Source organism: Sorex fumeus, unplaced genomic scaffold, assembly GCF_029834395.1.
Source record: "Sorex fumeus unplaced genomic scaffold, SorFum_2.1 ptg000010l, whole genome shotgun sequence".
In the NCBI taxonomy this organism is placed as follows: Eukaryota; Metazoa; Chordata; class Mammalia; order Eulipotyphla; family Soricidae; genus Sorex; species Sorex fumeus.
The window spans coordinates 7,485,408-7,503,657 of record NW_026606067.1 but is presented as its reverse complement, the minus strand read 5'-3'; the positions used below and the strand labels follow the sequence as shown (position 1 = coordinate 7,503,657).

The 18,250-nt window shown below is 37.8% G+C and overlaps 1 protein-coding gene across 2 annotated transcripts in view; it reads right to left on the bottom strand.

The window, feature by feature from the left end:
- KCNT2 (potassium sodium-activated channel subfamily T member 2) overlaps positions 1 to 18,250 on the bottom strand; it is a 436,080-nt gene that overhangs the window by 83,282 nt on the left and 334,548 nt on the right. For both annotated transcript variants that reach the window (XM_056110603.1, XM_056110604.1), the window contains exons 20-21: positions 16,076 to 16,147; positions 12,497 to 12,631 (exon numbers count right to left, since the gene is read on the bottom strand). In XM_056110603.1, coding sequence (XP_055966578.1) covers positions 12,497 to 12,631; positions 16,076 to 16,147 — 207 coding nt within the window. The remainder of the gene's footprint in view (positions 1 to 12,496; positions 12,632 to 16,075; positions 16,148 to 18,250) is intronic.

The following is an 18,250-nucleotide window of genomic DNA, read 5'->3' as shown; positions in this document are numbered from 1 at the left end:
TTTCTTTTGACAATTATTCTCTTCCCAGTTAGCTAAATTTCAGAACACAAAGGAAACCGCCCCCCCCCACAAATATCTTCATAGTAACACAAACCAATTCAAAGGAATTTTACTGTAAATCATTCTTTGAACTTTACAAAACAAAATAAAATTCTTTAATCAAGGTCAGTATACCTTAACAACCTGGATTATCAGACTATAATCTAAGTTGGAAAGACTCAAGTTTACAAAAATATAAGCAAAAAACAAACAACCTATCACATAAAATAACTTGTATAAAGAATTAGACCACTTCGGCTATAGCCACACAAGGATCTCCTTGCTTATTCTTTCCTCTTATCTGTAACTCAACATCCTTAGTTCCCATGGATGAAGGGCTTCTAGTCATTTTTAATTTGGTACTGCCTGATTTGATTTGACTTCTGTACAAATGAACTCCTAAAGTGTTTAATAAACTTCAGTTTATTTTTTCACACTAACCGGAATTTAATTCTGCAGTCCTGCACTAAATACTATTCCACTTGCACCCCAGAAAACCATTCTATTTTCCAATTCTGCGAAATGTTCTCAGACTGTCCTTTTCCTCATACAAACTCAGATCTGAAACTGTTTTATCCACCCTGCTCCAATTCCTAAGAGGAAAGTGCTGCAATATTTCTTTCTTTTCATTAAAAAATAATAATGATAGGTATTTTATAGTCTCTGGGTCTTGGCCGTTGATGGGATTACATGGCGCCAGGGGGCCAGTTGGTGGGTGTGATCCCTGCCTACTAGAATAAAGAGGATCTGTGTGGAGGATGCTCAGATCCAATCCGAGCAGGCTTGGAGATCTCAGCCCCGGGACCTGCATGCCTTTGTTCCTCTGCCGGTACCGTCATGTGTGCGGAGAGTGGTCTCAGCATGGTGGTGGCTGGTTCTGGAGGTCTTCGGCTGCCGGAGCCCTGGTTGGGGTGGGGAGGGAAACTCAACCCGCTCCCCTCCGAGGGGCCCTGGCGAGGACAGCCAGGCGTGGGGACAGAGACTATAAAACCCAGCTCCCGGAAGAGAACAGCGCAGAGTCTTCTGCCCCTGTGCCTGGCTGTCCTCGCTGGGGCCCCTTGGAGGGGAGCAGGTTGAGTTTCCCTCCCCACCTCATAGGCAGGGGTCACACCCACCAACTGGACCCCTGGTGCTGTGTAATCCCATCAACGGCCAAGACCCAGAGACTATAAAACCCAGCTCCCGGAAGTGTGCGGCCGCAATTGCCGCGGTCGTGCAGAATCTTATTATCTCATTCTTACTTTGGACAAACTGGCGGGCTACTGAATGTCACCTGCCCACACAGCAGAGTCTGGCAAACTCCCTTTGGCGTACCCAATATGCCAAATACCAGTAACAATGATGGGTTTCATTCTCCTAACCCTGAAAGAGCCTTGAATATGGCACTTTTTAAAAAACCTCAGGGCTAGGATGAAGGAGAGGTTACTGGGGCCTGCTAGAGGCAATCGATGGACAACAGGATGGTCCTGATCATGAATGATAGGTATTATTGACATGCAAAACATTGCCCCACTAGGGTATTTTGCTATGTCAATCTGATAGAACTGTTTGAATTGGTTGTTTAAAAAGCAGTTTGTTTTTAAATCTTTAGGTACTAATTAATCTCAGATATTAGCCCTGAGTTTTTAACATATAAAATATTCAATATATTCTAATGAACCTTGTTAGGTGAAACTTGAGCAAAAGAAAACTGGAAGACAGGAACTTACTTTTCTTCTAAATTGGAAATCAGAAATTCTCTTTCCAGCAGATTTTTGTGCTGAGAAGATTGCAAAGGAAACAAGAGAGAACAGTCTTGCGGTATCTGACCAGACAAAAAGCGTTATTTCCAAAACTCTAAGGTTTTCTGGAAAGGTCTGCGAGAGAGGTGGCAGACCAATTGCATAAGATTTGAGAAATCTATTGAATAGATGAGTGGAGATCATCTCTAACTAAGGTGATTTGGGACCTCTAAGAAAATATCCTGTCCCAGAGAAGATCTGCTGCTATTGCAGGCAATAAGATAGGGGGTCCCTGCTAATGTATGTTGGGGAAAAGTGTCAGAAACTAAAGCAGTATGAAGACCTTTGATACAAAAGGCCCTCCAAGAGGAGAGGCAGTGGGCAGGCCCTGAGAGGAGATGCTCCCCAGCTGGAACAAAGTCCACACAAAAAATATTCAAAGATCTTCAATTGCTCCTGGCTAACCTCTTTGGCAACCACTATAGCAACGGACTGTCAGAGGGACAGTTTGGGGAACATGATATAGACTATTCTGGAAGAAGAAGAGGCCTGCATATGCTTCCCTGTCTGTATGTCCTTTCCTGATATGTGAACTTTCATACTTTAGGGTTCAATTCCTCACATTTGGGATGAGTACTTTGCCATTTCCATTCTGGAGAAGCTCCTGTTCTCTCTTGCACATGCATGGTAATCCTCCCTTTATTTCCCCAATAAACTTGTTTTATTTAACTACTTGTCTCCTCCTGGACTATTTTCTGTGTAAGATAGATGATTAATTTTCTCTTTCTGCAAAGAGCATTTGCTCACTCCAGCCTGATTTCATGGCTCCCCAAGAAATCGGGTGGTGGGGATCAGCTCCCATGCTGTGCAGAACAAGTGGATGCCAGCCACAATGTGTTGTTGGTGGTAAGAGAGTGCCTACTGTGGCTCTTCCCCATTTCACTTTTTTTTCGGTCTGAATTTCAAACCAAGGCTTGACAATCTCAAAGGCTCCACAATTCCCTTTTATCCCAGCATTAGTGCCACAGTGTCTGTACTGATGGCTCCAAGATGACACTGTGAACATCTAACATGGAAAAATCCTGGGCTCTGTGTTGAACAGTTTATATTAACTTTATTTTTGACACGCCCCCCTCCCCCCTTGAAGTAGCACTGTAGCACTGTCCTCTGGTTGTTCATCGATTTGCTTGAGCGGGCACCAGTAATGTCTCCATTGTGAGACTTGTTACTGTTTTTGGTGTATTGAATACATCATGGGTAATACCCCTTTGAAGTAGGTATTGTCAATTGTTTTTTACAGGTTGAGAAACTGAAGCTCAGAGAGTTTAAATGATATGACCAAGATCGCACCATTAGCTTTCCAGATCATTTTTAGTTTCTAGCCCTCCAGATGTATAGAGCATTAGGTCACTCAAGACGGCTCAGTTGAAATACAACACTTTATCTGTTTTACCCAAGGATCTAAAGACAGTGGATGGCCTCTGAATTTGCTTTTTATGAGATGTAGTAAAACAGGAGAGTTCATCTAGGGCCTTAACTGTTAGAAGTTTTGGGGCAAAATCAAGGACTTGTAACTGGTCAGGGCCTCTCCCTGGCATTCTAGCAGCTGGCATCACCTTTCCTGTCTGTATACTGCAGGGAGAAGCTGGCACAGCCAACAGAGACGTCTGCCTGCCATCCTGAGGGCCTTCGAGACAGAACTCTAATTTTCTCTCAGCGACTTGGGTGCAATTTGGGCAAAACGTCTCCAACAGCAAGATCTTACAGAGAGTGGCCTGTGGTAGGGAGGAGAAATCCTACTTCTTTGCTGGAAAAGAAAGTTCTCTTTGAGGAATGATACTTTAAGTAAATGGTCAGTTCAAGGCACCGCTCAAGTTGTTCCGTGCCTTGAAGGGAGGCTACTCATTTAGCTACAAAGCAAGGTTAAGGCTGGAGGTGTATCCTGTCTGAACTTTAGGAGCACTGACCAGATGCTCAAACATCTCTATATCCCTATTCTAGATTCTGGGTGATGTAGGTGAAGCACTTCCTGGATAGATTCTCTGGAAGAATCAATTGGATGAAGACACACTGAACTGTGTTTTCAGTTTTTGATTACAAAGGAAGCTTCAAAGGGAGAAGGAATTCTCTCCCACACCCCCAACTTGCTCCTGATCTCTGCTTGCCTCTTGGTTCAGGGAAGTGCCTGATTGTTTTGAACTTATTAAATAATTAAAAGAGTATCAGAAGAGAGCAGTTTATTATTATATATTCATAGGGAATCTAGGTAAAAAATGAGGCTCCCAGTTCTAGGAAATAGCACTGTCCTCCTGTTGTTCATCTAGGAAATAATAGGACAGAAATATCCTGATGCAAGAAATAATACAGGTACTCTATCATTGTATAATTAAAACCCAAGCACAAAAATTTGTAAGTCTACAATTGTGCCTCATGGTGTTTCACTAATAAAAATTTAGGAAAAAAAGGAAAAAATAATACAGGTATGTGATGCTTTAAGAAGAGAGGAGTATCCCATGAAAAGAGAGAAGGTGATTCATTATAAATCCCAGAGGTTCTGTCACAAGAAATTGACCTTGCTGTCTAGATTGATGTCTTAAATATAAAGATTATTTTTGTCAATACTGTCTTAAATAGGGCTAGCTGGGAGGTCCTAGCAATCTGGATTAAAGAAGTCACTGCAACTCTCCAAACCCAAACAACTCAAAAGCATGAGAGCTAGAAACCCATTAACATGCAAAAAGAGAGGCTGGCAGCTTAGTGGGGCCTCTTAGGAGAAGAGAAACTGCAGCAAAACAAAAAGCCATAAAAAGAACATGAAAGAGGAACATCAAAGTTCTAAGCTCTTCCCACTGACAATACCCTAGCAACAGACTCTTTAGACTCTTGTCTTCAGAGAAAGTGCCAAGTGGCAGCAGTTTGGATCAACCCTATGAAATTAACTTTATGGGGCACAACCCCCAATTTAGGAGGCTGCCATATCTCCAAGTTGAGGGTATGCATTCCCTTATTTGGGGATCTCCTGGATAGAAATTGGGATGTGTAGAATAATCAGCTCCCCCCTCTTTAGAAAGTTAATGTTGTCTCTGAATATGTTTCTCTTTCTTTCTTTTCTCTCATGTGAAATAAATAATATTTTATTTCACAATGTGTCTCCTTTCTGAAATTATTTTCTCTGAGGGGAAGAAATAGGTCTGGAACCCTGAGTAACCTGGGCATCCAGCCTCAGGACTGACTTTCCTTTTCCTGAGAAGGGCAATTACTTGCTCTGACCTGAGACAGCACTCACAAAGACCTCAGGTAGTGGGGGAGAGGACCTTGGGTGCCCACTGTGTCTGGTGGGACTCAAGGGCCCACACTATCATGTGCTTGTGTGGACTTTACACGTCTGCAACCTCCAGGCACTTTTCTGGGTGAGAGAGGTGGGCCTAACCACAGGGAGGTAGCAAGACCCTGTTTCTCTCCAGTATAAGACCTCTCTCACTTCCCACTTCACCCTAGTCACCAATAACATTCAGATCATACACTAAGGTAACCTGTAACATTTTGCCAATAACCCAGGAGAACTACTCCTTTGGGGGAGCTATTTCTCCAGCCTGAAACAATACCTTGTATATAACTCAATTTCCACTGTTGGTGTTAAGGAGATGGTAAACAGTTTCTATGAGTCATCAAGGTCCCTACCCAGCTCCAAATAATACATATGCCTCAGGCCACATATTGAGGACACCTGTCTGAATATTTTTGGGAAGCTATACTCTGTGTGTCTTCATCCCCAGACCCTCCATCCATGTGCATATGTATAACAGGTGAATTAATGAGATTCTCCTGACTTTGATTTGACATTTTGGGGTTTGAGTGGGCCAGAGGGTTTTTTGAATGTGGCAAGAATAGAAGTCTATCAACAGAATATATGTATTAGGAAACATAATTAGAAGCTCAAAGTAACCAATATAGACTTCTGAATAACAAATTTAGCCTATCCCTCACTGTCAAAATAGGGTGGGGCAGTTACATATATCGTTTACGAGCTGGAGTCCTCTTTCACTTTCTCTCCTCATTATTTTTTCTCATAATCTCTAAAGTCAACAAGGATTGAAGATTTTCCTAACAGTAGTTTTAAAAGCTACAAATGTGGAAGTAAAAATGTTCTATATAAAAGTGGAATGTCAAAACAATCAAGTTAAAATGGCAACGGCTCAAATAGCTACACAGTCATTTACAAACACTAAAATAAAACAGCATCTCCCCACGTAAAATAATATCATACTGTGATCTTAATTTGCCCAATATATACTGATACTCAGTATGATTCCAAGATTAATTTTTCCCCTAGTAATAACAGGGAAATCTAACTTCTTGCTAAACATCCTCATAAAATGGCTCTGATGCGCACATAGACATTTTTGTGGCCATTGTATTTTAGAAATACCAATTTGAGGGTTTGTTTTTTTCACAAGTGATAGTGGTTAGTAATCCGTCTGAGGCAATGTTCTGAGTGATTCTCAGAAAATGTGTCACTCAGTCACTGTAATAACCTTGATGGGAAGATACAATGCTAAGACATGTTCTGGCAGCCTAGATTAAAGTTGACATGCTTTAGACTCTCCTGGCTAAAATCCCGAGGCCCATCAATCCCAGTTCCTCAGCTGTCTACAACTAACTTCAAAATACTTTCACATAAACAATGTATTAGGTGCAAGTTTGGTTGCAGACACATACCAGGTACAGCTAGCTCTCTACCTTACCATTTAGGGTGGTTCTAAATGCTTTTAATCAGAAATGAAACATTTGTGGATCAAATCTACTTTTGTTCCCATTAGTTTTACTAGTAGATGACTCACATAAACAAACTAATATGTTCATGAAGATATGAGGATTAGCTCAGGTATCTTACACGCATTTTTGATGAAGTAAATTAGCCCAAGAGGGCACCATAGCTGCCTGGAGTGCCACATTAATAAACACAAAGATAGGTAACTTTGGTATCCTTGTAAATGTCCCTCCTCTTCACTAGAAAGAGAGTATATCTGGTTCAGTGGGTATCCGAATTTCAACCCATGTTCTCTGCCTCTTTTTCCATATTCATTTTCTTTTGAGGGGATTGGCTGGGGTGAGGGGTGGTTTGTGCCAAATCCAGTGTTTCTCTGGGATTACTCCTGGCTTTGCACTCAGGGATTTCTCCAGGAGGGAGTTGGAATATAATATGGGGTGCCAGGGATTGAACCCAAGTCAACATGTGCAAAGCAAGTGCCTTACCCACTGCACTATCTCATCAGCTCATTTTCTTTTGTTTATTCTTTGCTTAAAGCTTTCTCTCTTCTTTTCAAATTTGCTGCTATCTGGACCCTGTGGAATAGTGTTAAAGTTTATCTATATTTGTCAAGTGTTAAAGTTTGTTTGTATCACCTCAATTGTCCTTTAAAATTGTGTTTATGCATGAGGTTGAATCTGCTGAAAAACCCAATTATGCGGGACTCCTGACTGAAATCTCCAGGCTTCCAGAGTTGGGATGGGCCTTGCACCACTCATCTCTCTGTGCTTCTGCTTTCCTGGCAGTCATGCCCTTGAACTGCCCTTGGGTGCCAACTGAGTGAATTTATGGCCATGTTCCAGACACACAAATGAATCTTAGGAGAGAACAGCAAGTGGCAGAGATGCATCCAGACCCCCAAATCACCATCCAGTTAAAGAAATTTAACTCCAAGTCTAGAACCCTGTGAAAAAATTTTAGAATTCCAGGAGGGTGTGGCAGCAAAAGCTGCCAAACAACATTTTATACAATTATGTCACAGATATACCAGGAATAGCACACCACACTTGATGGGGTGTAAGGTTGAAGACAACCAATCTTGATATTGCATACAATACTTAAACTCTAACAACATCTTAATGATCTCTAATATAGGGATTCATTGGCTCCAAAAGGAGAGACAACAATTTTACACACTTTCCTCTGAGGAAATCGTTTTGATCGTTTTTAGTCAATTATTCATACAAGCAATACAAAATAAATTACTTAGCATCTGCCTTTTGGGCAGGCTTGGGTGGTAGTGATAAAACTAGAAATAATGGTTGTGGGATTGGTGTTGAAATATTAAATGTAATCAATTACTGTTAACAACTTCTTGAAAATAAATTTTTTAAAAAATTGTGTTTAGAATAATTTGCTCTTACATATTCCATATGCATGGTCTGGTTCACTTAGAGATGGAATGCTAGCCTTGAAACCTAAGGAACCTGGGTCCAGTTTATGAATACTGGATTTCTGCTTCTGTGAGGCTTTCTGGTATACGTAATTGACTGGATCCTACTTCTGGAATGTCTGTAGGGAATTTCAGGAAAGGTGGTAGGTAAGTAAGTATGGTAAAGAGTCAAGAGATGGGAGGACGAGAAAAAGAAAGAGGGGGAAAAATGCTGGGATTGGAGTTAGTTCAGAGTAGTGTCTGGCAAGTATCAATTTAGTTTTCCAGGGCCATATTGGTTATGATGATCTTGAAATTAAATTTGGTAAGGGCCCCAAAATCCCTTAGATACTGAGTATAGTGAAGAATAGGTTCCAACAGGGCAAACAAACTATTGAGTTGAAGATATGACAAGAAATGGGAGGTAGAAAATAATTAAGCAGTGATATTCAGAATTGAATGGGATTATGGAAAGGAAATTATAGAGCACATAAATATTAGAGAACCATGATAATATTTGACTAAAGAAAAGGACTTCAGTCAAATATCTACTACATCAACTACATAGGCCTTTTTTAAGTCATCATAAATTATGGCAGAAACAGGTTTAGCAAAAATCATATTTAACCAGAAGAAAAATAATCAAGGAATGCAGAAAAATCACCTAACGGGTAGTAGCTTACTATAATTTTAATATGAAACAATCAAGTTTACAAGCCTTGGTCATTCATTAGGATAAATGATATTTTATGAATCATAGGGATCTAATATCTTACTTTTGTTGTATAGGACTGGCCAAATTCAGCAAGCATACTTAAGTAGAACAACTTCTTAATGTTTCATAAAAATGTATACCCTAACAAATGATATGTGACTAGTGAAATAATAATAATGCCTTTATAGATCATGGGGTGGGTGGTAGAACATAAATAATTAGTTTGGGTATGCATTAGTTATTCAGAAAATTCTGCTTGCAATAATTCAATCTGGGTGTATGTATGCACTATATAAATTATGGAAAATTGAAAGCTGCTGACAGGTAACCTTAGAAGTTAAGGAATCCAAGTTATTTATTAATTCTTCTTACAAATGATTTCTTCTCAACCAGGAACATAAAAAGGGTTCCTCTGCAAGTTACCATCTGTGTATCTGCCCTGAGCAATTCTGGTCAATTTGTTTTAAATTGTTAATTAAAAATTTTGCATCTTTCAGCAAGAAAAGAATTTACTACTGTTTTGGATCCAAAATAATTCATTCAGAGAACATATAATAAAAGCCAATCAATAAAAACCTCATTAAACTAGAAATAAACTCACAAAGTTGAAAATGAAAATGAATGTTTAATCAAAAAGACCCAGATTCTTTCTTATTAATGTTATAATTAGCTTCTGCCAAGTCTGGAGTTTTAAAACAAAAAGAAGTATGATTTTGCTTTATTCATAGTATATAAATCTCATCCCTTCAATTAATTTCCCACCCTGCAATTTGCTATTTCATTCTTTAAAGAAATTGGAAATGTAGCTGTCATATTTAAATATGTGCTATGTTATCTTTAATTTAATGTTTAGTACAGATCAATAACTAGTTAGATATTCTAGGTAAACACTCACATTCTGTAATGTTTTGAGATGTATTTAAACTTCTAGACTGAAAGGTTTTTATGTCCAGGGTAAATTTTCCCAACTATGTGACAAATTCTTTATATAGCTGAAATACAGTATTTGCATCAAAACTTTAAGGCAGATTAATTACATTCTGCAATCATTTTATACATAAAAAAACCCTGTGTTTGTATTTCTTGGGGGTGTTATGCCAACTGTGTTCCTCCCTCCCTCCCTCTTTCTCTTTCTTTCTTCCTTCCTTCCTTCCTTCCTTCCTTCCTTCCTTCCTTCCTTCCTTCCTTCCTTCTTTCTTTCTTTCTTTCTTTCTCTCTCTCCCTTCCTTCCTTCCTTCCTTCCTTCCTTCCTTCCTTCCTTCCTTCCTTCCTTCCTTCCTTCCTTCCTTCCTTCCTTCCTGAATCACCTTCATATACGGTGATTACATTTCAGTCATACAATGATCAAGTATCCATCCCTCCACCAGTACCCATTCTCCACTACCAATGTTCCCAGTATACCTCCCGCCAGCTTCCCGCCCCCCACCCCCGTCTCTGTGGCAGGCACATTTCCTTTTACTCTCTCTCTCCTTTTGGGTGTTACAGTTTGCAATATGGGTGCTAAGTGGCCATCGTGTTTGGTCCCATAGTCTACTTTCAGCACACATCTTCCATCCTCAGTGAACCCTCCAAAATGTCATGAAATTTGCATATAAGTGGACCGACATGGAGAGTATCACGCTAAATGCTAAATGAAATGAGTCACAGAGAGAGGGACAGACTAGAATGATTGCATTCATTTGTGGAATATAAAGTAACATAATGGGAAACTAACAGCGAAGGATAATAGAGATAAGGGTTAGGAGGATCGCTACATGGCTTGGAAGCCAGCCTCACATGCTGGGATGAAGGGAGCTGAGAGAGAAGGGACCACCAAGTAAATGATGCTTGGAGGCTTGCTCGGGATGGGAGATGTGTGCTGAAAATGCTTAGCCACATATTAGGCCCTCGTAAACAAGTTTTGCAAAGATTAAAAAAAATATACTAAGGGGCTAGAGAGATAGTGCAGGGGGTAAATTGCTTTGACTTGCCCATAGCTGACCCAAGATATTTTTTGTTTTTGTTTTGGGGTAATACCTGGCAATGTTTAGGGGTTATTCTTGGGAATGCACTCAGGAATTACTCCTGGTGGCATTCAGGGGGCCATACTAGATGCCAAGAATCAACCCTGGTGGGACACGTGAAAGTCAAGCTCCCTGCCTGCTGTACTATCTCTAGCCCTCACCCCTGGCACTAAACGTAGTTCCTTGAGTTTTGTGAGAAGTGATTCCTAAGCACAGAACCAGGAGTAAGCTTTGAGCATATCGGCTATGGCCCCAAACGAAACAGAAAGGAAAAGAAACACACTAAAGGCTAAAGCTGTGATTCAGCAGGGGCAGACACGGCATGACCCCTGCCTCTCACCTCCCGCATCTCAGGACCTGGCATTGGTAGGCCTGGAGTAATCATAATCTAGGAAACAACAACAACAACAACAACTAAAGATAAATTTAAAAAGTTATTGTCTGTGGAATCCTTGGGGATAGTGGTACCAGGTGAAATTTATTTGCTACAGTATTTGCTGTTGCAAGGTCTATGGTCTGAAAATGAAAATTACATTGCTAATAGTTATAATATCAAACACTTATCAAGTAACTGAAAACTAACTGTGTGCTACAACATTACATGTTTTAAACTATCAAAAACAACCATGTGCCTTGTGATTAAGACACAGAGGGTTAGGAAAGGAAAACAATTTGCCTCCTATCATCATCTAATTAGGTAGGATTCAAATTTGGATAATTTTCTCCTGAACTATGAATTCAGGTAATCAGATAATGACCCTCAATATGTGCTTTGCTACAAAATAAAGGTAGAGTGAGAAAACATGATGAAAGAATTCAAATAGTTTAATTTTATTATTTCATAGCTCATGTATATCTTGGAGCTATGTGAATTTTAAATTGGTATAAGAATCATTTTACATATATCGTGCAGAGACATTGATTTTTAAAGGATTTTTAACTTTGGGCTGGAGCGATAGCACAGCGGGTAGGGCGTTCGCCTTACACGCGGCCAACATGGCCGACCCGAGTTCGATTCCTCCACCCCTCTCGGAGAGCCCGGCAAGCTACAGAGAGTATTTGATATGCCAGACACAGTAACAACAAAGTCTCCAATGGAGACGTTACTGGGCCCGCTCGAGCAAACTGACGATCAACGGGAGGGCCTTTACCTTTACCTTTACCTTTTTTAACTTTGATTATTACATGGGCTTTTCTCTTGCTAAGGTCACAGAGTCTTACCTACAATGATCATATAAAGAATTCCTCTCTGGATGAGTTTTATTAATGAATTACAGGAAAGTTGTGATAAGGATGTTATGACCTTGCTCCTAATATGATTATATTCCCTATTCACAGGCTGGCTTTAGTCCTTGCTGCCCATTATGTAAATGGAAACCTTTCACCACTAATAGACACAGACATTGAGACCAAAATTAGGGGCCAAAGAATACTATCAGCTTGTGCCTATGAAATCCAGGTTTTGATTCCTGGACCCAAAAATTTTCTCAGTACTACCTGAAGTGAACTTGGGAGTACAAAGAATTACAGGTGTATCTCTTAAACAAACAAATCAAAACTCAGACCATGCATGGGATGTCACATGTCTTTGTCGATTCAGTTCTTTAAAATCATACAAGAAATCGTTTGAGTATAGAATGAGTTTTAAAAGGAATTATCAATACCTGGCATTAAAACACTGACATCCACAGTGCAAGTCACATATTGGATTATGATTAAATAAATAAATGAACATAACCTGTGTGTGTCTTATGTTCATTCCATTGGCACATAGTCAAATGGTTTACAATGCTGAGCACTAAGTAAATCAACAAGACTGGTGCTCCAGACATTTACCTGAAAAGAGTCTGCACATTCACAATTGTCTTGGCATCTGCCATGTAGTCTTCCTCAGCACTCATGGTGCTTTCTTTGTCCACAACCACCATGTTGGCAGCAAAAGTCACTCCACACCTGAGTAGATCGTCTAGGCTTTGATAGAAATCAACAGACAGAAATGGAATTTTATTAAATCACAATCCTAGGATAGGCGCTAAGATCTGCTTGCACCCTGAAGATGTATAGATCGCGCTTAAGGGTGGCATTCATAAAGTGTACATCATTAGATATTAATGGGACTTATCGGTAAAATATTCTGTTCTCATGCTAAATAATTGATACTGTGAGACTCTATGCTTCCTTTAGATCTTAACTGTTACAAAATCATATGTATTAATACTTGGTTGTGCAAATAAAATCAATTTGCCAATGACATTGAAATAGTATGCTAGAAGTTTGTTTTTATAGCGAATATTCTATTTCAAAAACACACCATTCATATATATTTTTTAAATCCTTCATGTCCTTTTGTTAAACTATAAATGAATACTTACTCTATTAATTTAAATGGTCAAGTCTAAAAAGATGTAGAATTTATATCTGAAAGTGTCTCTTTTGTGTTTATGAAAACAATATGCTACATATTGGTTCTGGACAGTCAAAAACATGTAAAGTATGTAATCATCAGTTGTATTAAGCCAACTGTTTAGTCAACCTAAGTTTTTTAAAAAGTAATTGAAAGCTGGTTTCTTTGGGTGTGTAAAGTCCTATGAGATGGAATAGAGTAAGTCTATCTTCTCTGTAACTGATGAAAACTTTTCCTAACATTCTCCCACTGAATTCAGAGAAAATGTTCCCAATAGTCCTGAATTAAGTAAATAATCATCCTCACTGTCTGCATTTTATATACACTGAAAAAATATCGATCTGAATAAGGGATATTAAACTTAACTACCGAAAGAGTGTCTTAAATAGAGTCGACTACAGACATTAGAAAAAAATCATGTGAACCGATTTTCTCTTTTATTTTAAAAGAGAAAGTGTAAAGCAAAAAAAAAAGTTTCATTTATACTTTTTTACATTTTTTTCCACTTAGATACTTAAATGATGGGGGCATTCCCTGAGGATCTTTTCCAAGTGCATAATTGGATTGGTTGATTAGCCATGACATGTTAGGAAGAAATACTTTTCCTTTACAGGAAGGCAGGAGGCAGTTCTTACTCTGTTATAAGGCGAGAGAGTATTACCAAAGCTTTGAGTCCAGATCCCCAGGAGTAGTCCAGAAAAAATATTTCGCTTGAATCAGGAACAACGTTCTGTGGCAGAGATTTTATGGCTAAAACTGTGGAAACAGAATGTTATTCCAGATAAATTTCCTATGGTGAGAGGGGCTGGACCATAACATCCGATCAATATATGACTGAATCTAAAACTGTCTATGAAGACTTGGGGGCTCCTTCCATCTAGGAAACTCATCATAATTGTTCTTACACTAACTAGAATACATTTTTTAAAAAGGAAAGTGACATCATGAAATGAATGTGTGTGGTTCTTTATAGTCCATAAAAATAATATCTGAGTTGTATTTCTTCAATTCACCTTATCATATTGTAATGCTTCTTATATTTTAGCACTTATCATTTTTACAGCCCGATTAAAAAAATACTCTGTAGTGACTTCTATACTGGAAATGGAAAGAATAAAATGGTAAGCAGTAAGTTTGCTGAAAAGGATTCAAAGGTAGGAATGATGATAAGGAAGATAATTTTATCAGTAATGAATGAAGTTGAAATTAATATTGTCAAAAACTTCACTGAGGGTACAGGTAAAACGGCTAACACTACCTGAACTGGTATATGCATATATCAATTCCATATTAAAAATACTGAATGTTGTGTTTTACGAATAACCCTAGTTGATTATTTTAGTAATTATGCATTGAAATCTACATTAAAAAATAGAACATTTAAAAATGACATTTCTACATTGAAAGATTTCTGTTTAGCATATTTTAACTTTGTTATATCTTTAAATATTTAATTGGTTCTTAATTTTGTTATTTTTTTTGCCTTTTTGTAAAAATAGGTTATCAAGCTAGTCTTAAAATTTCGTATCTGTTATTTTTCCCACAGCCTCTTTTTTTTTTTTCTCAGCGTGATTGCTTTACACGTTTTTCACCACCAGATGGCAACCTCCGAAAAAGTCATCATGAGTACAGATGAGACAGGAGACTACCTGGCAAAGCTCTCCTTCCTGACTTTCTTTAAGACTTCCTCTGAGAATAATGTGAACCTATGAGTATGAAGGAGTGTTTGTAAATTTGTTTTAATTCATTCAGATGCTTTGTTCTGTTTTACTTGTAAGGGTACTTTCAAACATGAGCAAAAGAAGAGAACTGCGCAGTAAATCTCTGTGTACCAAGCACCCACCTTCAATAATTATGTGACCAATACTATACCTCTAACCCAATAATCTGATCAGTTCAATTATTTTCTTTTACCAAATTTTACAGAGAAAAATTAATTTCAGATTTCATATCAGAAAATGTAGATGGCAGGTTTATTTTTTAAATTTTTAGCTAGTTGTTGACAATGGATAGTGTAAATTATATCAATGTAGAATGGAGGGTACCTAATCCACTACCAATAACTACATTCAAACCTATGAAGATTTTTTTTTCATTTTCCATGGAATTAAACAAAATCATGAAACTTCCCAATTAATATTTTTTGGCATTTTATTTTGAAGACTCTGGCTGGCATATCTTTTAATTGGAGAAACAAAGCAGAAGCATCTTTTATCATATTTAGTTTTAAAATTGCCCTTATAGGGGCTGGAGCGATAGCACAGCGGGTAGGGCATTTGCCTTGCATGCAGCCAACATGGCCAACACAGGTTTGATTCCCGGCATCCCACATGGTCCCCTGAGCACCGCCAGGAGCAGTTCTTGAGTGCATGAGCCAGGAGTAACCTCTGAGCATCGCCGGGTGTGACCCAAAAAGCAAAACAAAAAAAAATTGCCCTTATAACTGAAATTGGTCTCTTAAGAAAATGCATAATATGTTGCACATAAAATGATCTATATCTTAACACTAGAGAATTGCACATTCTCGACTTTTATTAACAAATATTTTAGAAGTTATAGAGTAACATGTGTTATAAGAAGAAAATTAATTACTACATGTATAATTTATAAATCTGAACTAAAAGATTTCAAAATTATTCGAAAAGTTTTCAGAACTTGTGACAACTATATGAAGGCATCACAATGTTGAACCTTTAAGTGTCCTGTGCCATTATGTCAATAGTAAGTCATGTTTTAATTGTAGACAAAAAAAAAGGAATTAAGTTTCTAAAATCTGAATATAATAGACATTATTGACATGCAGCAAGATTTGTTTTAATTCAACAACACATTACTGTTTATAAAGTTTAAATACAAGGTATATCACACAAGTACATAAGCTCTGCATGCAAACTACCATATTTGCAAATACTAAGAGGGCAAGTAACACTCCTCATGCAACAAAAGGGCACAGCACAAGACAAATCACAGGACAGCACAGGAGTTAGTGCACCAAAGATTTTGTCACCTACTTGTCAATAGAGCCCACCATGTAGTAAACCATTGGAAACCAACAGATTGCATCCAGAAAATGCATATCTGGCCTAAGTAGCAGATGGGTTACAAAATGAAACACAATGTCACAACAGCGGTAGCACTTCTGGGGAAAGGAAGTAAGTTGTCTTAGTTTGCATTTTCAAAACTAAAGCTGATGTGCCTTTTTATTATCTTAACAATAACAAAAAACATCATTTGTACTTGTTATGAATAATACAACATACCCAGAATTATAAAAAACAACTAAACTGTAGATCTGCTTTCAAAATCAGAAACATTATGGCATAATTTTACACAAAACACTAAAACACTACTCTCAATTATAACTAAAATAACTTACCAACAGATTTAAAAGTGATTCATGTAGAGGGCTAACTCATAAAATGTGAAAATAATAATTATTTTTCCCAGATGACTCAAAGCATAGAAAGCCAAACTAACATGAGATATTAGCAACTGTCCCAGGAAAATAGAGAACTGCATGTCCTCTGATATAGAAACATATCAATAGATACAGAATATATACCCACGCAAATATGTATTATATAAATGTAAAAATTCACCTTCCATTTTATTGATTTACTCAATACATAATGTCGAACAAATATTAGGTGTAGCTGAAATCTTCACTTATGTACACATTTCAGTAAAGGATCATAAATCTGAAACTTCTTTAGAAATCTCTTAATCATTTTCTTCCTTTTGCAAAATTATTAATTTTCATGTATCTATTTGCTAAGTACATATGTATAGAACATTTAAAATAGACATTTTAACATGTTAATTTACATGCAAAATAGAGTATTATATTAATTTCATCTATAAAACTATACTTTTGGGAATTTGTGTCCAAAAGCGCACATCACATTAGATGTTTTAATCTAAAAGTGAAAACATAGCACTTGGATGCAGACTTGGAGAATATTTAACAGAAATGATAGTTAAATTTGATGTTGGTTGAATGACGATTGAGAATTTATGCAATATAAGGAGAGGGAAATTATAGGGAAAATTACATACATCCCATGTATTTATTCCTACGAGATGAAGTCTTTTCCCCTGGTTTATTTTATTCCTGTTAAATATCATCTGATCTGATTACACTCTAAAGTAAAAGAGTGTTCAATATGTGAGACTCAAAAAGATGTTTCACAGAAACATTATGAATAGATTTTCTCCTATTCTCAAATTTCTTTGCAGCAGTTTAAAGTGTTTATTAATATTACAGATATTAGATCATTTAAAAATCCTCCATTATTCATTTTATAAGATATTTTCACATTTCTTAATAATTATGATTTATTTTCATCACATTGAATTATAATGCTGATAAGGAAGTTTTGGTTAACTTTCATTAGCAATCATTTTTATCATTTAATCTAAGACTCATAGAAGGGTTATTGGTGAATCATAGGCCATAAATATTTTTCATGTTTGCAAAAGTAATGTTCAACAAATATTACAGCAATACACACTTATGGTACAAGCTTTGATTGTGTCTTCTAGTTATCTGTATACACTAATTGCTTCTTAAAAGAGGAGGCCAGAGACCAGGAAGAGATAGCACAGTGATTAAGGTACTTGCTAAGCACGTGGTTGACCGGTTTGATTCCTGGCACTGCTTATGGTCTTATGAGCAGCACCAGGAACGCTCCTGAGAACACACTCAGGAAGCTGGGTGTGGCCCAACAACCAAAAGGGAAAAATAAGTTAAGTTTCCCTTATCAATATTGGTTTGGAGGCTCAGGGGATATGCCTGAATAAGTACTTGGGGGATGTCCTCATGGTATTAAGGTGACCACACAGTGTTGGAAATTGAACCCATACCTTCAGCATGCAGCACGTGCTCCAGCCCCAAAGCTTTCTCCCCATCCCCAAAGGGCAGTTCTAAGTGTTGATTTAAGATCATTCAAGAGCTTGTTCCAGCTGTCCTGAATACAGGAGTACTTGTGAGGAAATGTCACAGGACTGCAGGCAGCATGGAGATTTTGTGATTTAGAAATACATTTTACCTATCAAGAAGATTTGCAGCCGGTTTGGTTCCATAACTCCTTATTGTTCCTTGGATATATCTACCCAGACCCAGATAACATCCCGTTGAATCTTATTCTTTCAAATTCACATTTTAATCTTTTAGTCTTCAACAACAA